At 35.9% G+C, this 19602-nt stretch overlaps 1 protein-coding gene across 1 annotated transcript in view; it reads left to right on the top strand.

Annotated features, from left to right (window-relative positions):
• The window catches only part of LOC134743578 (protein amalgam-like), a 58612-nt gene that overhangs the window by 5060 nt on the left and 33950 nt on the right, over positions 1 to 19602 (top strand). Inside the window, exon 2 of the mRNA XM_063677127.1 lies at positions 11240 to 11334. Coding sequence (XP_063533197.1) covers positions 11240 to 11334 — 95 coding nt within the window. The remainder of the gene's footprint in view (positions 1 to 11239; positions 11335 to 19602) is intronic.

Genomic DNA, 19602 nt, shown 5'->3' with positions numbered 1-19602 from the left:
CTAGAAGTTACTCCCTAGCCCCCCCCCCCCAGAGAAGGGCCCGCTGCATGTGGTAGTGGCGGGCGGCGCCGGCGTGGTCACGGTTGCGTACTTAAGAGAACCCGTGGCCACGCCCCATTGGCGGCGCGCAGGCATACCGTTGGTTTTTTAGTGGGTAGTGGCGCCTTTTGCCGAGTCCCACATAACCCGCACTTTCTCCCCCGAGGGTGTGGGTATGCATAAAGCATTTTTCCAACGACAAAAAAAAAAAAAAAAAAAAAAAAAAAAAAAGGTTGTGTTGTGAAAATGTTATATATGTTGTAGTATGTTATATATTTGTAATTTACTCACAAAGCCCTTGGTACCTAAAACCTGTTCCGCAGCCCTACTAAAAGTAATAGTTGTGCTCTTACGCTTCCAATTTGTTCTAACATGAACGTTATGTGTATGGACCTGTAGTGAAAATTATACAAATAACGATAATCCTAATTTAAAACAACATTTAAAAATTAAATACGAGTATGTACATAGACTGCTGCACGCTGTTGCAGCTTGGTTGTTATGAATGTCTTTTTAAGCATAAAAGTAACACACAATATATTCTAAAAACATAATAGGTATATTCTACTGTGTTTTTGCCTGTAATTGATGTTTATTCCAAAATGTTAATCACAAATACATATATCTAATTTTATTTGTTATTTAAAACGATCGTTTTTGGAACTCGTTTCCGAAATGGCGCCTGGAGACCGGGTTTCCGTCAACTTAATTTGACGTTCCAATGTACCTAGTATATAGATAATGTGTGGCTAGATGGACAATGGATGGGCAGTCACCTGTCCCAGTCGACAAGCAAATAGTCCACTTTTGACCTGTTCGGATCAGTTCCGCAATTAGAGCCCTAGAGAGATCACATTAAGCTTACCTCGCGCCATTTCGAGGCCTGAAACCTAAGCGTTTTTGCAGTTCAGGCGATTGTATGGTGGATTTCATTAATTGTTCAATACTTAATACATATGAGTATTGGATAAAGGTATTAAAATGTGGTATTCAGTACTAAGTATACGCACGCCTACGCCTACAGTGCAAATAACATACATCAATTTCCTACTATGTATTATTCTTTTAGTTTGGTATGCTTAATAAAATTCAATTGAATTTGGGTTGAAGTTTAAATTCAATTATTCGTTTTGGTCGGGAACTTTGTTCATTATGAATTTATAGTAAAGTGTGTAGGTATCTAATTAGAGAAAATGGAGCACTTGAACCGGAAGCAGGATGAATTCGGCTGGGGCTGAATAGAAAGCCTTTATAAAGTATGTATGAGGCTTTTTGTTCATATGAAAACTTTGAATACGAGGTCTGGCTCACGCACATTGGATGCTAAACTTCTCTTTTTAACAAATCAAAAAGGAATGTTTTTACATCCTAGCTACGGACAAGTCAAAATGGAAGGGCAATGTTTTACTTTACTGCCTATGTATGTATGATAAGGGAGATGGGTGTTTTTGTATTCTTATTTGTGGTATTTTCTATAAAAAGGGACCTTATTGTCGATGGCGCTTACGCCACTATAAACGATGCTCCGATATAAATACAATGCCGCGCGACGCTGTGCGGCGTAAGCGCCATCGACAATAATGTCCCTTTTCATAGAAAATGCCCCATTTCATGTATTCCTGCGTAGCGTCGTAACTACTCAGCCGAGCAACTAGATTTTGGCCGCGACTTCGTTTGCGTGAAATGAGGATGAATTGATGATGTTTGATAAAAACTATCTACCTTCATCCGCAGTAATATCCTTCCTCGGGGCTTAAACTATCTCCAAACCAATTTTATCTAAATCCTTTTATCGATTTAAGCGTTAAGAAGTAACAGGCAGACATACATAGTTACTTTCGCATTTATATTTAATATTAGTAGGAATGAAGTGTCAATCAAATCAAATATCAATTTCGTGGCTCGGGTAACTCACACACTACACATTAGAAGCATTTGCCTCAAAGCGGCAAAAAAACATCGTTATCCTAGATTTTTTTATCATATTAATGTAGTTGTTGTTATCTTCTAGATCTGTCTTGTGGTTAAGCAGTAAGAAAAAAAAATGCTATCTCAGTATCAGAAAAAAGAGCTATTTCCATCACTGCCCGGTACTTGGATCTAGTTTATATCAAAGACACAGTCACGTCACGTCTAAAAATTTTGATACAAAGTTACAAAAATATGTATAGGTACAAGACACGACCTTATTGTCCATATATTAAGGTATTGTATACTGCATGTATACTTTTGGTACTTTGTCCGTATCGATATTTTTAGACGTGACTATACTCTCGTGGGTGATTTACAGAAACCCGTAGTAGTTGACTTATACACTAATTTCCGAAAGTTATTGCCAACAAGTTTGATGTTTAGTTTAGCATTAACATTGAACTCCAATGGCAAGTGAAACACGAAAGAATAATCTTTTCTACCCATGTATCCACTATGTCTCATGAATTATATGTGAACAAAGAAACGTTTTGCTAACTCCGTCTCCGTACGTTGAAAAGATGTAAGAAGAATCGTTTCAGATTGTTGACGCTTCATACTGATATTACATACCTATTGATTTAGGTGTTCTTAGGATTGTAATACAATCAATTTTACATCGACATAAAGCATAAGCTGCTTTATATCGGGGCGGAATTTTGGTTTTTCGAAGCTGTAAGGCAACATACATATAGGTAGGAGTGAATTAAATGCACCGGCAATTATGTCAAAATGATATCAAATTTAGGTCAAATGCAAAAAAGTTAATCCAGCTTATTACAATGCTGATTCAATCCAATGCCAATACTACCAATTGACGCCACGTCTCTGCGAAACATCTTCTCTACGACTAAATACATACCGGTAAGGCTCAGCTATACGGCTACGAATATAATATTACACACTATTTGAAAATGTATGTGATATACAGGGTGGCCAAAAAATATGTGCATTCCCGTTGCCAGGGAGATTTTGGGATTATACTGAGCAACTTTTACTATGGGACCAACCCCGAAATTGCGAAAATTTTTTTGGCTGTTTCATACATTTTGGCTGGTCCATTTTCTATGGGAGAGTAAAATTTTTTTTCGAGATTTCGTGGTTGGTCCCATAGTAAAAGTTGCTCAGTATACATTAAATCACATTTAAAAACGGGTCTATCGCGAATTTATTTTGTTACCTTTATTTACCGACGTTTCGACACAGGTTTCACTGGTCGTGGTCGCGGCTAACTGATGTCCCAGCAAAATGTCAAAACAGAGATTTGTGTGACAGTATAATCCCAAAACCTTCCTGATGGCAACGGGAATGCACATATTTTTTGGCCACCCTGTATATATATATACGTCGCTTTCCATCAGAGAAGAGAAGGGTATTATGGAGGAGTAGCTGTTTTATGGAGAAAAAGTTTGTTTACTAAGGTTGTGATAATAGGGAATATTACGCGAAACTCTGCGTAGGTGGCCCTGGCGCCACTACCACAATGGCACAATCTGACTTGAGGGTCTATCGCGAAACAAGAAATCGAAATGACGTTATCTAACATCTCTGTCACTTGCATATTCGAACGATAAAGAGGCAGATAGCGAAATTTCGGATTCGCGTTTCCCGGTAGGTCCTCTGTAACCGCCCGCCTTGATGCATCAATGTCATATTTTATTATCTCTGAAAACTTGTAACAGTATGTATGTATAAGTTACTCTACGGTTTACTAAAAAGGCTAGTGCTGCGCTCTGGTGGCAGAACATTGCGGTAATATCCCCTATTGAAACCGGTTCAAAACGAATCGCTGCTATACTGGTGGAACTACCAGGAAATCAGAGTATTATAATGATGTCGGTGTACATGCCGCCGACTGCGAGGATAGCTTACCGTTATTTACAGTGCCTAGGTGTTATAAGTGCTATAATAGAAGACAATGGTTGAGAGTGTGTGTTGGTTCTTGGTGGTTGGTTGGTGGCTGGTACGAAATAGTAGCTTATCATTAACTGAATGGGTAGGACAGGACCCTGTGGCCTAGCACAGGAGAGGCGCGACAGTATCTCGCCCGCGAGATAGGCTACCCATCCTTCTCTAATTAATACAGTTAGAAAAAGACGGGTAGTCTATCTCGCGGGTGAGATACTGTCGCGCCTCTCCTGTGCTAGGCCTACAGCTCACGCCTCCTGATTCTCCTGAACTCCCTTGTATTATGTTGGCTATACTTAAGAAAACAAAGTTTGAAATTCAATTTCTAGTAGTCTTTGTAAGTAAGTATTGGCATTTAAAATGTAGGCTCTCATAAAAGTATGCTATTAGAAAGTTATGAAATATTTAATATATTCTATAAAAGAAGCAATCAAGTTGTCAAATGCATAACACTAATTAACGAGCTTTCTCTCTAAAAATGAAACAAGGTTAATCGGAAAACCGACAATTAAGTGCAAATATTAGAACTGCCAAGAACAAAATCACATCAAACTAGCAATTGTTTAATTAACATTTGTAGATAAAAAGAATAAAGGAACCGCTTTAATAAACTGTATACACTACTTAAGGTGGAATAAGGGGGACAATGTGTTATTCTTCCCGGGGTATGAGGAACAGTATTACAATACTATGCCTACAAGTATTCAAGTATCAGACTTTTCCAGTGGACCCTGGGCTTTTGTTAACTTCAACCGAGAATGACCGTAGTAAAACTTTAAAATAATGTAATCTATTTCATGTAATTAAATGTAATTAAAATAATGTAATCTATCTCATGTAATTACATTAAATTTTTGACGTGTAATATGTAACAATATTATTAATAAATGAGTATGAGTATGAGTACAAAATTGTACTGAGGAAAAAGACAGCAATATAAAATGTTCCTCACATACCTACTTGCCTGTTTTTTTAACTGAAACTTCAAATTTTATAATATTTTGTGATATTCTGTTCGGTCTTAATTTCCCCGGTGTCCCGTAAAATCTACGTTCGGCGACAGCTTTTGGTCGCCTCCTTTTTATATTATTTTAAACTGTTTTATCATCATTGGCCTTCGAGTCTATTCAAACATGCTTGTTATAAGTAGGTCACTAGACTCTTAGTAAACTTAGTTGTCGGGTAGGGTATGGTGTTTTGGGACATCTTCGCCGTCCTTTATTCACCAAATAAGTAACAGCTTTAGCGGTAAATCTCATTTTACTTGGTCCTCTTCAAAGCGGGCGCGCTTTACAACGATGTTCTAAGTATGTATTAACTGATTTTGTCCTTTGTAAATGACGTTTTATTTATTGTTAGATAATCAACGTACAATTGTCAAATCCATTGCTATCATAGCATGTGAATGGAACCAGCCATTCTTTCTACAGTAAAATGTGCCTACTTTGCTTCCCACTGGGCAATTGTACTGCAACAGTATTTTTTCCATTTTCAAATTTTATTTAAATTTCGAATTTTGGAGCATAGTAGAAACATTTTACAGTCTCGAATTTTATTTCGGATGTAGTTTTGACAGTTCTACACTGTTAAGGCTCGTAGTCCTATCATTTAGGTATAATAAAGGGAATATCGATATTAGTCGGAACACTCGGAATCATATTGGCTTATGTGCGTACGTGCACCTCATTTCCGCCTTACAAAGTGAGTTACGTGCAAGTTACGTGGGAGAACCCAAAGCACGTGTAATATTCATATTATAGTGGAATTATATTTATTAGCGTTGAATTAGCTTTCTGTATATGAACGTATAGATTAGACTTTAATGTATTTAAAATCAAGGGTGTTCTTCCTTTTCGCCGAAGATTTATTGTCTGAATTTCACTTACCAACCAAATTTTCGCAGATTTTACTTTCGAAAACAACATTCGGCAAACTTTCAATATGGCAACGTTTTACTTGGTAGAATTATTGTTAAGTAGATTATTATTATGACATACAAAATTTGGAATACATTTCTTTCGCCAAATCATTCATTTGGCTAAATACTTTTAATACGATAACGTCTAATCACTTGACAGAGTCAAGATAGGTGCGACGACGAGCGAAGCGAGGAGGAGCGTGTTAGGTGAACTGCGACCAAACAGCTGCGCCAGAACCGACTTCTTTTGCATTAAACGATGTTAAATTACAAAAATAAACTTATTATGTTCCATATTAGACTTACGAAGTCATTCTGCTACACACAATGTAATGTAACACCTTATTATGTACATGACAATGCAATATTGAATAAATGACTAAAACATTGCGTTTTGAAGTGTCTTTTTATACTCTTCGACTGTAATGGCTGAATTAAGAATTCGTATACCAAACTGTAATTGGGTACTTTTCATGTATAGGCTCACAACTCAACTATAATATTCGTTTCAAAACGGTTTAGTCAACTATAATGAATTTGACCAATCACGTGGCGCCGCGGTCCAGTGGAAAAGACACCAACGCGTATTCATATATTATGCACGCGTTGATGTCTTTTGTACTACTGAGATACTTACCTAATTTTATTTAATTATTTTGGTTTTATAGTAAAAAAAGTACTATGTTAGATATCACGATTGTATAAAATACTATTCTAAGTTTTAGTCCAAACATACAGTTGCTAACCATTAGGTTCGGAAATAATACGAATTATTATGTTAAGTTGCTACTTGATCATTCGGCAAAATGAAATTATGTGAAAAATTAGGAAATGACATTCGGCAAAATATTTTTTGGCAATGATTTAGAGAACCAATATCAAGTGCTTTATTGCCAGAGCAAAATCCATAACGCAGGTTTCGTCCCATACAAGTCCGTTAACTCTCAGAATGACCTTCGGATTTTAGAAAGATACATCGGGTATCGGCGATAACACGCGAAGGTGATACAGCTGTTCTGCTTTCTTATTAACTCACAAAAAGTTTTAAACTTACCGGAAAAAGTTAAGGATACCTATTGTCTCAATGTAAAATAAGCCCTAATCTAATGACATTATGTTTAATATTCGGTTGATGGCTATATTGCGACTTTTTGTCATAATCTAAATAAAATAGAATCAGAATTTGAAATTCGAAAACAAATTTGAAATTATATAGAGTTGATAATACCAGTCACATATTTCACTTCTTATGGTTAAATTATATAATTGGAAAATTGTGATATTATTGTTATGGTGGTATTAACTACTCTTATATAGTTTAAGGCTGAAAAGACGCCTGCACTCTTTGGGTGTTGGATTGCAACTAAATCAGTAAGAGACTGCCATTTTCTATTACGCGATTACGTCCGATTTTACCCGAAAAACGAATGTCATTCTGAGAGTTAACGGACTGTACTTGGCTAGTTGGCTTAACATCACTTTGATTATTTTCTACACCAGCAGCAGAAAAAAGGGATATTTCAACAGTTTTTTCATATGCAAACAGACTAGGGTAAGCATTTATACCTAACCGTTGAAAATTAAACCAGCTAAATTGAACCTGGATAATTTATTCTCCGAATAGGCAGCAGATGGGTGCTCTTAACACTTTAGATTGATTGCTTGGATATCCTTGGATCGATGTAAGAAAAACGCGCTCATAACTTTGAATGCGGATCGCGGGACATATCACATAACAAGTGTTTTAGGTCGCAAATCTGAGCTTCAGTTACAAAATATATTTACGTTTAGAAATTTAGTTAAGGCGCTTCGCGCAGTTTTTGGCCAAAAACTGTTACTTTTTAGAGCTTATAACTTCTAAATGAGTCAACCAAAAATTATGAAAAAAATATATATGCATCTTCACTCTATGGACAATAATCGCAACATTTGACTTTTTTCCTGAAATTTGTAGTTTCACCGAAAAAAAAATAACACGACAGGCCGTTTTGCGGCTAACTTTGCTTATAACTTCTAAACGGCTTAATCGATTAAAATTATTTTTAAACTAACAAAAATGTTTTAATAGGTTCTACAAAGGCAACATAGCTTTTCTTAATCAAAAAATATTTTCTTAAGAAATCGAACGTTTTTCCACATTTCATGCGTATGCAGCCTGAAAATGGCGTGGCCGGCAGTCGTGTGCCAGCTTTGAGACGAGGAGGCTGTGTCGCTCGTCGCTCCGTGCCTTCCTTGCACTATGTTCGCTTATGCACAAGCAAAGTGCTATAATATCGGAGTTATTGTGGCCAAAGAATAAATAACTGCAGAGCGCTGATTTGGTTGCGACGCGCATTATCGAGCGCAACACGGTATTTTGCGGTCTATTACCATGAATGTAATAATAATATCCGTATATATTATACTATAATATACGTATGTTTGAGAAAACTTCATTTGAAATAAATAAATAAATGTTTTCTAACCGACATATTATAATGTCATTCAAGTTTTACGTTTTGAATAATGTTCCATTCCATCTCGAAACAATAAATAATTGATTTAACATAAGCTACCTATTACCTATTACGTTGTATGTATAAATAGTACCTGTTAAAAAACATTGTTTTTGTAGTTAAAAAATAATTTTAATCGATTAAGAACTAGCAAAACGGCCTATCGTATTTTTATTTACGGAAAAACTTACTATTAAGTTTATTGTAGGTTTAGTTAAGTAGTAATTAGTGTTAAATAGTGTAATTGTAGTTATGTCTGTAAATTTTTCATGGGTGATCCTTGCCTGTTAATAAACGTTTTATTATTTTATTATTATTTGTATCTCCTTCTGGATTTCAGTAATTATTTCATTGGGTCAACTTGGTGTATTATGTCTTCTAAATGGGTAAACAAAAAATTATGAAAAAAATATATATGAATCTTCATTTATTGTTCAACAATTATAAAATTAAACTTATTTCTGATATTTATAGTTTTACCGTAATAAAAATAATAAAATAGGCCATTTTGGGGCTAACTTTGGTTATCTTTACTAAACGACTAAATCAATTAAAATTATTTTTAAACTAACAATAATGTTTTAATAGCTGACGGTCTTTCCACCGCGATACAACCGGCCGACGATTTGTTTTATTAACAATATCATCTAAACTACCATCTGACAAAGTATGAAATGGGATGCGATGACTGAAAAGATTTTTTTACATGTTCATGTGACCAGCTGACGGTCCACCGAGATACATAATAAGTTTTCCTGTGATCTATAGGTAAAGATCTAATTTGTGTATTTTTTTCAAAATTTTATACCCAGTAGTTTCGGAGATAAAGGGGGGGAATGCTCATTTTTTGCCTATTTTCGTGAATAACTTCTGAACAATTTAAAAGTGCTTGTTGCTAGGCCTATTTGAATAAAGAATATATTGAATTGAATTGACTGTTTATCCTAAAATTATAAAAAATATACATTTGAGATTCTCACAATGAGCTCTTTCATTTGATATGTAACACGATAGTTTGAAAAACTTTTTTTTTTAATTTTCTCTTTTACTCCCCAAAAGTGGCCCCCGTGTTTAAAATTAATTTGTTTACGTTACATGTCCGTCTTTGGGTCACAAACTTACACCAAACCAATATATACACCAAATTTCAACTTAATTGGTTCAGTCGTTTCCGAGAAAATAGGCTGTGACAGACGGACAGACAGACAGACAGACGCACGAGTGATCCTATAAGGGTTCCGTTTTTTCCTTTTGAGGTACGGAACCCTAATAATGATGATATTCCCACGTAATGATTGAGAAAACTTCGAACTTCGAAAAATAACACATTTGTAGTAGTATATGAAGCTAGTAGGTACTTTAATTTTATAAGTTAACTATTAATGGCATTATTTATATTTATTTATTACGGATAAAAAAACTGTATAAAATAAACGCACTGTACGCCTCAATTTAGTACATACCAAGCTTTAGCTATAAATCTTAATCCGTCGATTTGACTTAGGTATTTATTTGTAAGAAACAGATAAAACACAAATTAACTAATTGAGGCTTGTAAAGTATAATGCATAAGGGAATATATTTTTATTATAATCTACGACCTCCACTACACGCATGATCTACTCATACTCAAACAACAAAATATCTGCAAAAGATACACAAATACGAGGTATAGCGCCAAATGCCGCGCGCCTCTGGGCTGTAGGTTATTCTTTGAACCTCGTTCCGCCGCAGTCGCCGCACCGAGACGAAATTCACGTACGATCGCAGTGAGCGGGGTGCGGGTACAGAGACGCTGAGACGCTCAAGGCCAAATCAGCGAGAATCGTCTTAAAAGGAAATAATAGAGATTTTTCGCTATAGCAGTATGAACAGTATAGGTAGGCTCTAAATATCTTTTTATATGGGTCGCGTAGGTACCTTACCTTCTTTATTATTGAGTTTAAGTCTGTAGGTACACACCAAGTAGATATGCACGTGGATAAAATAGTAATATACAACGAAAGTATATAACAACCGAATAAATATGAGACAATGTGCGTAACAGGGACGATATTAGATTTATAAACTGGAGTCTTAAGCCATGGAACCTAATTTTAGTCGTCCACTGCGCGATTTTTAGAGAAATTTCCTTCAGCGAACGTTTAGGCTGCGGAATGCCCTAGTTCTGCCGAGATTTTTTCTCGGAACTACGGTAAGGAGCGCTACGAAAACCGGGATTTTACAGGTTTTTAAATGGTAAGCAACGTGCACGTGACACCGGAGTTTCAAGCGTCCGGATAGGCTGTTAGTAACCACTTACAATTATGTGGATCGTATGCTTGTTTGCACGTAGCGTCGGTAGCCGAAGTACTTACCTACAATCAATTGTAGGTAACGCTACGTCTTACGTAAGCGAACAGTCGCGAACGCGAAGCGAAGCGGCGCGGCGCGGCGCGGCGCGGCGGGCCCAAGGCGTTTGCGTTCGCAACGAGATCACCCACGTAGGACACTTCTATAGGTATCAAAGGATTGATTCGCCCCGCGCCGCGCCGCGCTGCGTTCGCGTGTTGTTCGCCTACGTAGTACGCTGCAAGCGTGCTACGCGTACACCATACGATCTGTAGGTAGCGAAAGTCCCACGGTATCATCGAGCCAGTCGAAGGTAGTGAAAGTCAAAAAAATACAATATCATGCGTGGCTTCTATTTATTACAACAAGTATAAAACACCAAGGGTGCAAATATGCAACGCAAAATTGCCATCCTAACTTCCACACTCCACAGCGTGTTGTGTAGATGGCTTTTTAAAATCTCCCGTCTATTTTTCACTTTTGCGCATTATATTCACCCGGACAGCGGGGTTTGATGAAAAATGCATATAAAGTGCGGAATGCACTCACTGCAATAAAGAATGTATTATTGTTTCAGAGCCCAGATTCGTGGACGCGGGATCCAACGTGACGGTGGTGGTGGGCCGCGAGACCACGCTCACGTGCCGGGTGGAAGACTTGAACGATTATAAGGTAACGTCTACTACTGGCCGTGGTTTGAATAAGTTTAGCTCGTAAAATAAAGTATTTAAACGGATTAATATCTCGGACTTATAATGAATTTAATACCGTAAAATGGGGTGAGTAGGCGCAAAACTGACATTCAAACCTCGATAACAATTTATTTTTACATATGCAAACTGAATGGTGTATATAATAAGTGTTCCGGACGTTTGTATTTTAGTTTTTATATTATTTTGGGTAGTTCCATTTCATAATTTTGACGATAAACAGGAAGTTCCACCTCACCCCGTAGTCCCTCGTAATTGGGGTGAGGTGGGTTTTCATACAAAGGTGATTTTTGGAAGATTATTGCATCGTTTTTTTTTTTATTATCAGTATTATCCCCTCTTTCATCCTTTTCTCCCCAGTCATAACCCAACTCTCCCCGCGAACTCTACTCACTCCATTTTACGGTATACATACATGCTGTTTGGAATCCTTTACAGCCTTTCGTGGTCAACGGAAGACTGATGTTTAAATAGTTTTTTTTGATGAAAGACTATCGCGGTAACCGAGCACAATATTAAGTTCAGCTCTCGTTATAAAATAATCTTTAAAAATACACCTGTAAATATGTAAGACATGGTAATTAGATTGAAAGATCATCTCATTTTAAAACTAGCGACTAACGACTAGCGACCCGCCCCGACTAGCACAGGTTACACAAAACCTTAACAAATTATACACCTAAACCTTCCCCAAGAATCACTCAATTCATAGGTGAAAACCGCATGAAAATCGGTAAGTAGTTTTTGAGTTTATCGCAAACATATAAACAGACGCGGTGGGGGACTTTGTTTTATAAGGTGTAGTGATGGTCAGCGACCTTATAGCTGCTAAAGATTTAAGGCGCTTCGCGCAGTTTTTGGCCAAAAACTGTTACTTTTTAGAGCTTATAACTTCTAAATGAGTCAACCAAAAATTACGAAAAAAATATATATGCATCTTCACTCTATGGACAACAATCGCAACATTTGACTTTTTTCCTGAAATTTGTAGTTTCACCGAAAAAAAAGTAACACGACAGGCCGTTTTGCGGCTAACTTTGCTTATAACTTCTAAACAGCTTAATCGATTAAAATTATTTTTAAACTAACAAAAATGTTTTAACAGGTTCTACAAATGCAACATAGCTTTTCTTAATCAAAAAATATTTTCTTAAGAAATCGAACGTTTTTCCACATTTCATGCGTATGCAGCCTGAAAATGGCGTGGCCGGCAGTCGTGTGCCAGCTTTGAGACGAGGAGGCTGTGTCGCTCGTCGCTCCGTGCCTTCCTTGCACTATGTTCGCTTATGCACAAGCAAAGTGCTATAATATCGGAGTTATTGTGGCCAAAGAATAAATAACTGCAGAGCGCTGATTTGGTTGCGACGCGCATTAGCGAGCGCAACACGGTATTTTGCGGTCTATTACAATGAATGTAATGATAATATCCGTATATATTATACTATAATATACGTATGTTTGAGAAAACATCATTTGAAATAAATAAAGAAATGTTTTCTAACCGTCATATTATTATAATGTCATTCAAGTTTTACGTTTTGAATAATGTTCCATTCCATCTCGAAACAATAAATAATTGATTTAACATAAGCTACCTATTACCTATTACGTTGTATGTATGAATAGTACCTGTTAAAAAACATTGTTTTTGTAGTTTAAAAATAATTTTAATCGATTAAGAACTAGCAAAACGGCCTATCGTATTTTTATTTACGGAAAAATTTACTATTTAGTTTATTGTAGGTTTAGTTAAGTAGTAATTAGTGTTAAATAGTGTAATTGGAGTATGTACCCAGTAGTTTCGGAGATAAAGGGGGGAATGCTCATTTTTTGCCTATTTTCGTGAATAACTTCTAAACAATTTAAAAGTGCTTGTTGCTAGGCCTATTTGAATAAAGAATATATTGAATTGAATTGAATTGAATTGACTGTTTATCCTAAAATTATAAAAAATATACATTTGTGATTCTCACAATGAGCTCTTTCATTTGATATGTAACACGATATAGTTTGTAACTTTTTTTTTAATTTTCTCTTTTACCCCCCAAAAGTGGCCCCCGTGTTTAAAATTAATTTGTTTACGTTACATGTCCGTCTTTGGGTCACAAACTTACATATATACACCAAATTTCAACTTAATTGGTTCAGTCGTTTCCGAGAAAATAGGCTGTGACAGACGGACAGACAGACAGACAGACGCACGAGTGATCCTATAAGGGTTCCGTTTTTTCCTTTTGAGGTACGGACCCCTAATAATGATGATATTCCCACGTAATGATTGAGAAAACTTCGAACTTCGAAAAATAGTAGTAGTATATGAAGCTAGTAGGTACTTTAATTTTATAAGTTAACTATTAATGGCATTATTTAAATTTATTTATTACGGATAAAAAAAAACTGTATAAAATAAACGCACTGTACGCCTCAATTTAGTACATACCAAGCTTTAGCTATAAATCTTATTCCCGTCGATTTGACTTAGGTATTTATTTGTAAGAAACAGATAAAACACAAATTAACTAATTGAGGCTTGTAAAGTATAATGCATAAGGGAATATATTTTTATTATAATTTACGACCTCCACTACACGCATGATCTACTCATACTCAAACAACAAAATATCTACAAAAGATACACAAATACGAGGTATAGCGCCAAATGCCGCGCGCCTCTGGGCTGTAGGTTATTCTTTGAACCTCGTTCCGCCGCAGTCGCCGCACCGAGACGAAATTCACGTACGATCGCAGTGAGCGGGGTGCGGGTACAGAGACGCTGAGACGCTCAAGGCCAAATCAGCGAGAATCGTCTTAAAAATGATCCTATGGTCACACCAGGAACCGTGCCTTTGCGCATTCGGGTCGTGGCACTTTGTAATTAGAGATGCAACGGATACCGGCTATCCGGCCGTCGGGTCCGCCGAATATTCGGTATCCGGCCGCCGCATATCCGGATAAAAGTTTTGTCTGAAATAGAGGAAATTAGATCACGCGAGTGCGCATATAGTTTGGTGCCAGTTGCAACTTGTTTGTGGTTAAGGCATTCGTTGATAGAAAAGTAAACTAAAAGTACTAAATTCTTACACAGTGCGCGTTGAATAGCGGCACGTTACAGTTTTCGTCGTAAGTATTTAAATGTTTTCGTTGCAAGTGCTTAGTTAATTAATTTCGTTTCGTTGTTTATAAGATTGTTTAGTGTTTCGAGGGTTTAGTGCATGTTATTCATAAGTATCGTGCTTAATTACTATCCGGTGTCCAGCCGGATACTATGCAATTATCCGATTTACGGCCGGATAGTAAATATATCGGCGGATAAGCCGGATACCGGATAGTGATCGGATATCGATTCGATCGATTGTAATTCGTATTCTAGGTTAGCCGCGCGATCTACTCTTTTCATCATACTAAGTAGACTAGGATAAAACCGTTGTGATAAGACTCATACTCATACTCATAATCTTTATTGCATATCACATTGTATCTTAACCTATACTTAACATAGAATTGTGTACAACATGACACCCTGTAGGGCACAGCAAACATTTTATTCAAGAGGAGAACGAGGTTTTTGTACAAGGTTATATAATGGGTACTTTATTAATTATAATTATTGGTCGTGAAAAAATTCATTTAATGTATATAATAGGCTTTTTTAATCAGGTGTTCTGCTAATTTTTTAAAGAATTCATTGTCGGACTTGGTGTTTTTTATTTCGTTACTAATTTTATTGAATATTTTTATTGCCATCGAGTTAGGACTTTTTGAATGTAGTTTTAGTTTCGAGGAGATAACCTGCACCAACTTATTTTCAAACCTGCTGGCGTAGCGTCGGGGTATGTCTGAATGTTTGGTATAAAATTGAGGGTATTTTTTTACAAACTTACATGTTTCCAAAATGTATATTGATGTTAAGGTAAGTATTTTTAGATCGATGAAGTGGGGCTTACTACTTTCCGGTATATGTATGTTAGCCAAGATTCGAACACATTTTTTTTGTAATATGAATAGGCTTTCTACATCTGTGCTATTCCCCCATAAAATGACACCATAGGTAAGCCAAGCATGGGCGTAGGAATAGTAAGCAGTTAAGGCGGTGTTGAGGTCGCATGATTTTTTTAATTCGCATAAGGCATACGTAAACTGGGACAATTTCGTTTTTATTTTTGCTACATGCGCTTTCCAATTAACATTGCAGTCAATTTCGAACCCTAGAAGAGGAGCGGTATCAACACATTCTAATTTTATATTATTGAAGGTGAAATCTATGTTAAGAGGGGTTTTTTGATAAGGTCTAAACTGTAAGATTTTTGTTTTTGAAAACTTTACTTCCAAATTGTGATCCGATAACCAGTCAACTACGTTTGTTAATAAAGTGCTTAAGTTTTGTGTTATATTATAGTCGTCTGTACACGAGGTGAGGATGGAGATATCGTCGGCAAATAAAGTACAAGTCTGCTGTATAGCTTTTGGAAGGTCGTTTATATATATTAAAAACAGGAGACATCCTATTGAGCTTCCTTGAGGTATGGAATGTTTCATGAATTTTAAATCCGAATGTGTGTAATTTATTTCGCCATTATTTTGATCGTAGTTTTGTATTTCTATGCATTGCTGACGATTTTCAAGGTACGATCTAAACCAATTATGCGGAATACCCCTAACACCTATCCCATATAATTTATGTAATAAGATATTATACTCGACACGATCGTACGCTTTCGTCATATCGAGTAGAATTCCGATCGCGTATTGTTTATTGTTTATAACGTCAATAGCATGCTGCATAAACTTGTACATAGCTAAGACCGTTGAACGATTTTTCCGAAAACCGTTTTGACTATCGTTAAGGATTTAAAAAAATTCGCAGTAATCATATAATCGTTTACTCATAGCGGTTTCAAATATTTTTGACGATGAGGGTAATAGCGCGATTGGTCTGTAGTTATTAAGTTCTACCGTACTATCTTTTTTATGAATTGGTTTAATTTTGGCCGTTTTTAAGAGATCCGGGAATACTCCAAGTGAAAAAGACTGATTTATAAGGAGACAAAATGGAATCGCGAGTTCATCAGCGCATTGTTTTAACAATATAGGAGGCAATTCGTCTATTCCACAGCTGTGTTTACTTTTTAGGTTCTTTAAAATAGATCGAACTTCATTTATATCTACTGGTCGAAGGTAGAAACTGTTTATGGGAAATTCCATGACCGGTCGGCCGGGCGGTGCGGGGGCCGGTGGTTCTATGCGCCCCACCGCTGCAAAAAACTCATTGAATGCATTCGCTATCTGTTTAGGACAAGAAGTAAGATTATTGTGGATTTTAATTTGTAAGTTACGTACCGGTTTGCTCGCAGATTTATTTGTGCGTTCTTTTATGATCTTCCACATTGATTTAGTTATATTATCGGAGTTTTCATAGTTTTATTTCATGAGTAACTATCGCGGTAACCGAAGACAATATTATATATTATCGGAGTTTTGCATTTCTTTAATGTATTGAAGCTTTTTAGATTTTATTATTGCGTTTTTTAATGTTTTTTCGTATTGTTTGTAATGCTTTATTATGCTGGATGATTGCATTAAGTTGTCAATAATCGTAACAATCTTTTATTTTTGCAGGAAACCCTTAAACCCTTCGACAACCATTTTTTCTTTTTTGTATATAATTTTAATTGCTGCAGCGGAATACTAATATCAAGAATGTGTTTAAGTTTGTTTATGAACATATTGTAATTATAATTAACGTCTTCGCGACTTTTTAACAACTCTAGTCAAGTGTTCTTTAAATTTATCTATCTACTGACTGTTCAGATTACGAGAATTCTACCCACATTTATACACCGTGGTAACAATTTGTATGTAAAAAATAACTTTACTTCTCCCACACACACACATATGCACAATTTATTTTGACAAATTTGACCAAAAGTTATATAACATTTTTTGGTTTTTATGACCTCAGGAATGCGTGGTTAAAATCTGTCGGGTTACAATGTATAATATTTTCTGTTTGACAAAGTTTTCTACTGTTTTAAAACTGTATGATCCACGATGATGCTTACAATCCCTTAGTATCTTAAAAAGCTTCGTCTAGATTTTGTACAACTGAAACTTTCATGAGTTCTTGAAGTTTTATCTTCTTTTGTCCTTTTATTTTTTACATAAACTTTAGGTGCATAGAACAAAGCTGTGTTTTCAACTCCGCCATCCACTGATAATAAAATAACAAAAGTTAAGCTTAAAGTTTGTGTAACTGTAGCTTTGGTTAGTTAATAAGTTTATTTATCTAACAAAGGTGTACAAATTATACTCTGCTACGGAGAGGCAATAATAATGTTTGTAACATTTAGAAGATCAGAAGATTCGACTATACTAATGTCAATAAATGATATGGCGATCATCTATATCTATCTTTCTCATCATAGCGGCGTTTATCTCGGTTTCATCATCAGCTCTGTTTCAGATCTAAGTTCCCGCTTACTGACATTTTCTTCTGCTTTTCGCCTATAAAATAGACAGGGGAATAGTGCGACATAAAATATAGTAGAAATTAAATAAAATGGAACTAAAAAAATGTCATTAAAAATTGGTTGCCATCTCCCTTTTCTTAGCATGGCATCCTACAAGATACATTTAACTTTTTTTTTTTTACGCGTAACGACTAAAATAATTCTGAACGCACCCGTATTTTTATATTGTGTATTTATTTCTGAACGTGTAAATTGCTATTAATTGGCAACACCGTTTAATTGTCAAAACGGGTACATTCACCCGCTGTAACATGATCCCGCGCAAGAAGGTAAGAAAAATAGAATTATGGCATTTATATCTGCAAAACTTCAGAAAATATGATGAAACGCACTTTACTATAAAACCGAGGTTTTGGAGAAGATTGTTGCCCCAAATTTAAAATGTATGTTTGGGAATGAATATTATGTGTTCCAACAAGACGGAGCTCCTTCACACAGGACAAATGCTGTTCAAGCTTGGTGTTAGGCTAATTTGACAGTTTTTTTGCCGAAACATGAATGGTCACCTAGTTCTCCAGACTTGAACGTATTAGATTATTTGGTATGGCCGTACATGCTTTCGAATCTTGATTATAAAATCATAAACCTGGATAATTTAAATAATGGAATGAAAATGGTGCGTGCTACGCGTGATTCATTCGAGAAGCGTCTGAGGCCGGTAACAAAAGTTAAAGGTGGAGTAAATATATTATGTATATAAGTGTGCTTATATACATAATATATTTACAACAAATGTTTCGGAATAACTCCACTTTTAACTTTTTTTTACCGGCCTCAAACGCTTCTCGAATGAATCACGCGTAGCACGCACCATTTTCATAATAAATTATACTTTTATTTGTAGTAACTATTCGTACATTTATTTTATTCTATATTTGTATTGTATTTTGGACTTATTGGTCACGGTGTACATGTTGACTAATATAGGTCTTCATGCCTGTAATTATTCTCTGCTTTGCATGTTATTGTTTAGGGAGGCACGCGACCGACTTTTTACAGAGCTAAAAAAATACTGGCTTTGATACCAAAGCCAGGCATCAGCTCGGATATAAATTAATCTTTAGATTCTGAGCCAGAAATTCCATCTATGGTATCGCGGCAGGATACTAATTACAATAGTAATAGCGATGATAGCTCTCCTGCCCCTTCATTGCCATCTTCCTTCAAAAATTTGCACATTTTATTAGACGACGAGACTGAGTTGCAAGCGACTGATATGTAAACTGGTTTGATGATTTTTTCTTTAAACACTTCATGTTTTCTTCATTAAATGTTTTTATTTTGTATCATTGTTTTATTTACACGATCTTGGCAATGCCTACTCAGGATACATTGTCCACGTGCCATGTTCTTGGCAATAGATCTTCTAAGATACATTGTCCAAATGACCTAGATTGCCATGTTCTTGGCAATGTATCTTCTGAGATACACATAATATTTTGAAAAATACGTTTTTTTTTCTAGTCCTGGTATTCCATATTTATCAATATATTTGATCAAATTCATAAAAATACATTTTTTTTGCCAAGAAAAGGGTTAATAATAAATAAATAAAATAAAAAGCCTTTATATATATATATATATACCACGACGGTGGCAAACAAGCATACGGCCGCCTGATGGTAAGCAGTCACCGTAGCCTATGGACGCCTGCTACACTAGAGATATTACATGCGTGTTGCCGACCCTTTAAAAACCTGTAC

The sequence above is a fragment of the Cydia strobilella genome, chromosome 8, assembly GCF_947568885.1.
Source record: "Cydia strobilella chromosome 8, ilCydStro3.1, whole genome shotgun sequence".
Classification (NCBI taxonomy): Eukaryota; Metazoa; Arthropoda; class Insecta; order Lepidoptera; family Tortricidae; genus Cydia; species Cydia strobilella.
This window is presented reverse-complemented; position numbering and strand designations above follow the sequence as displayed.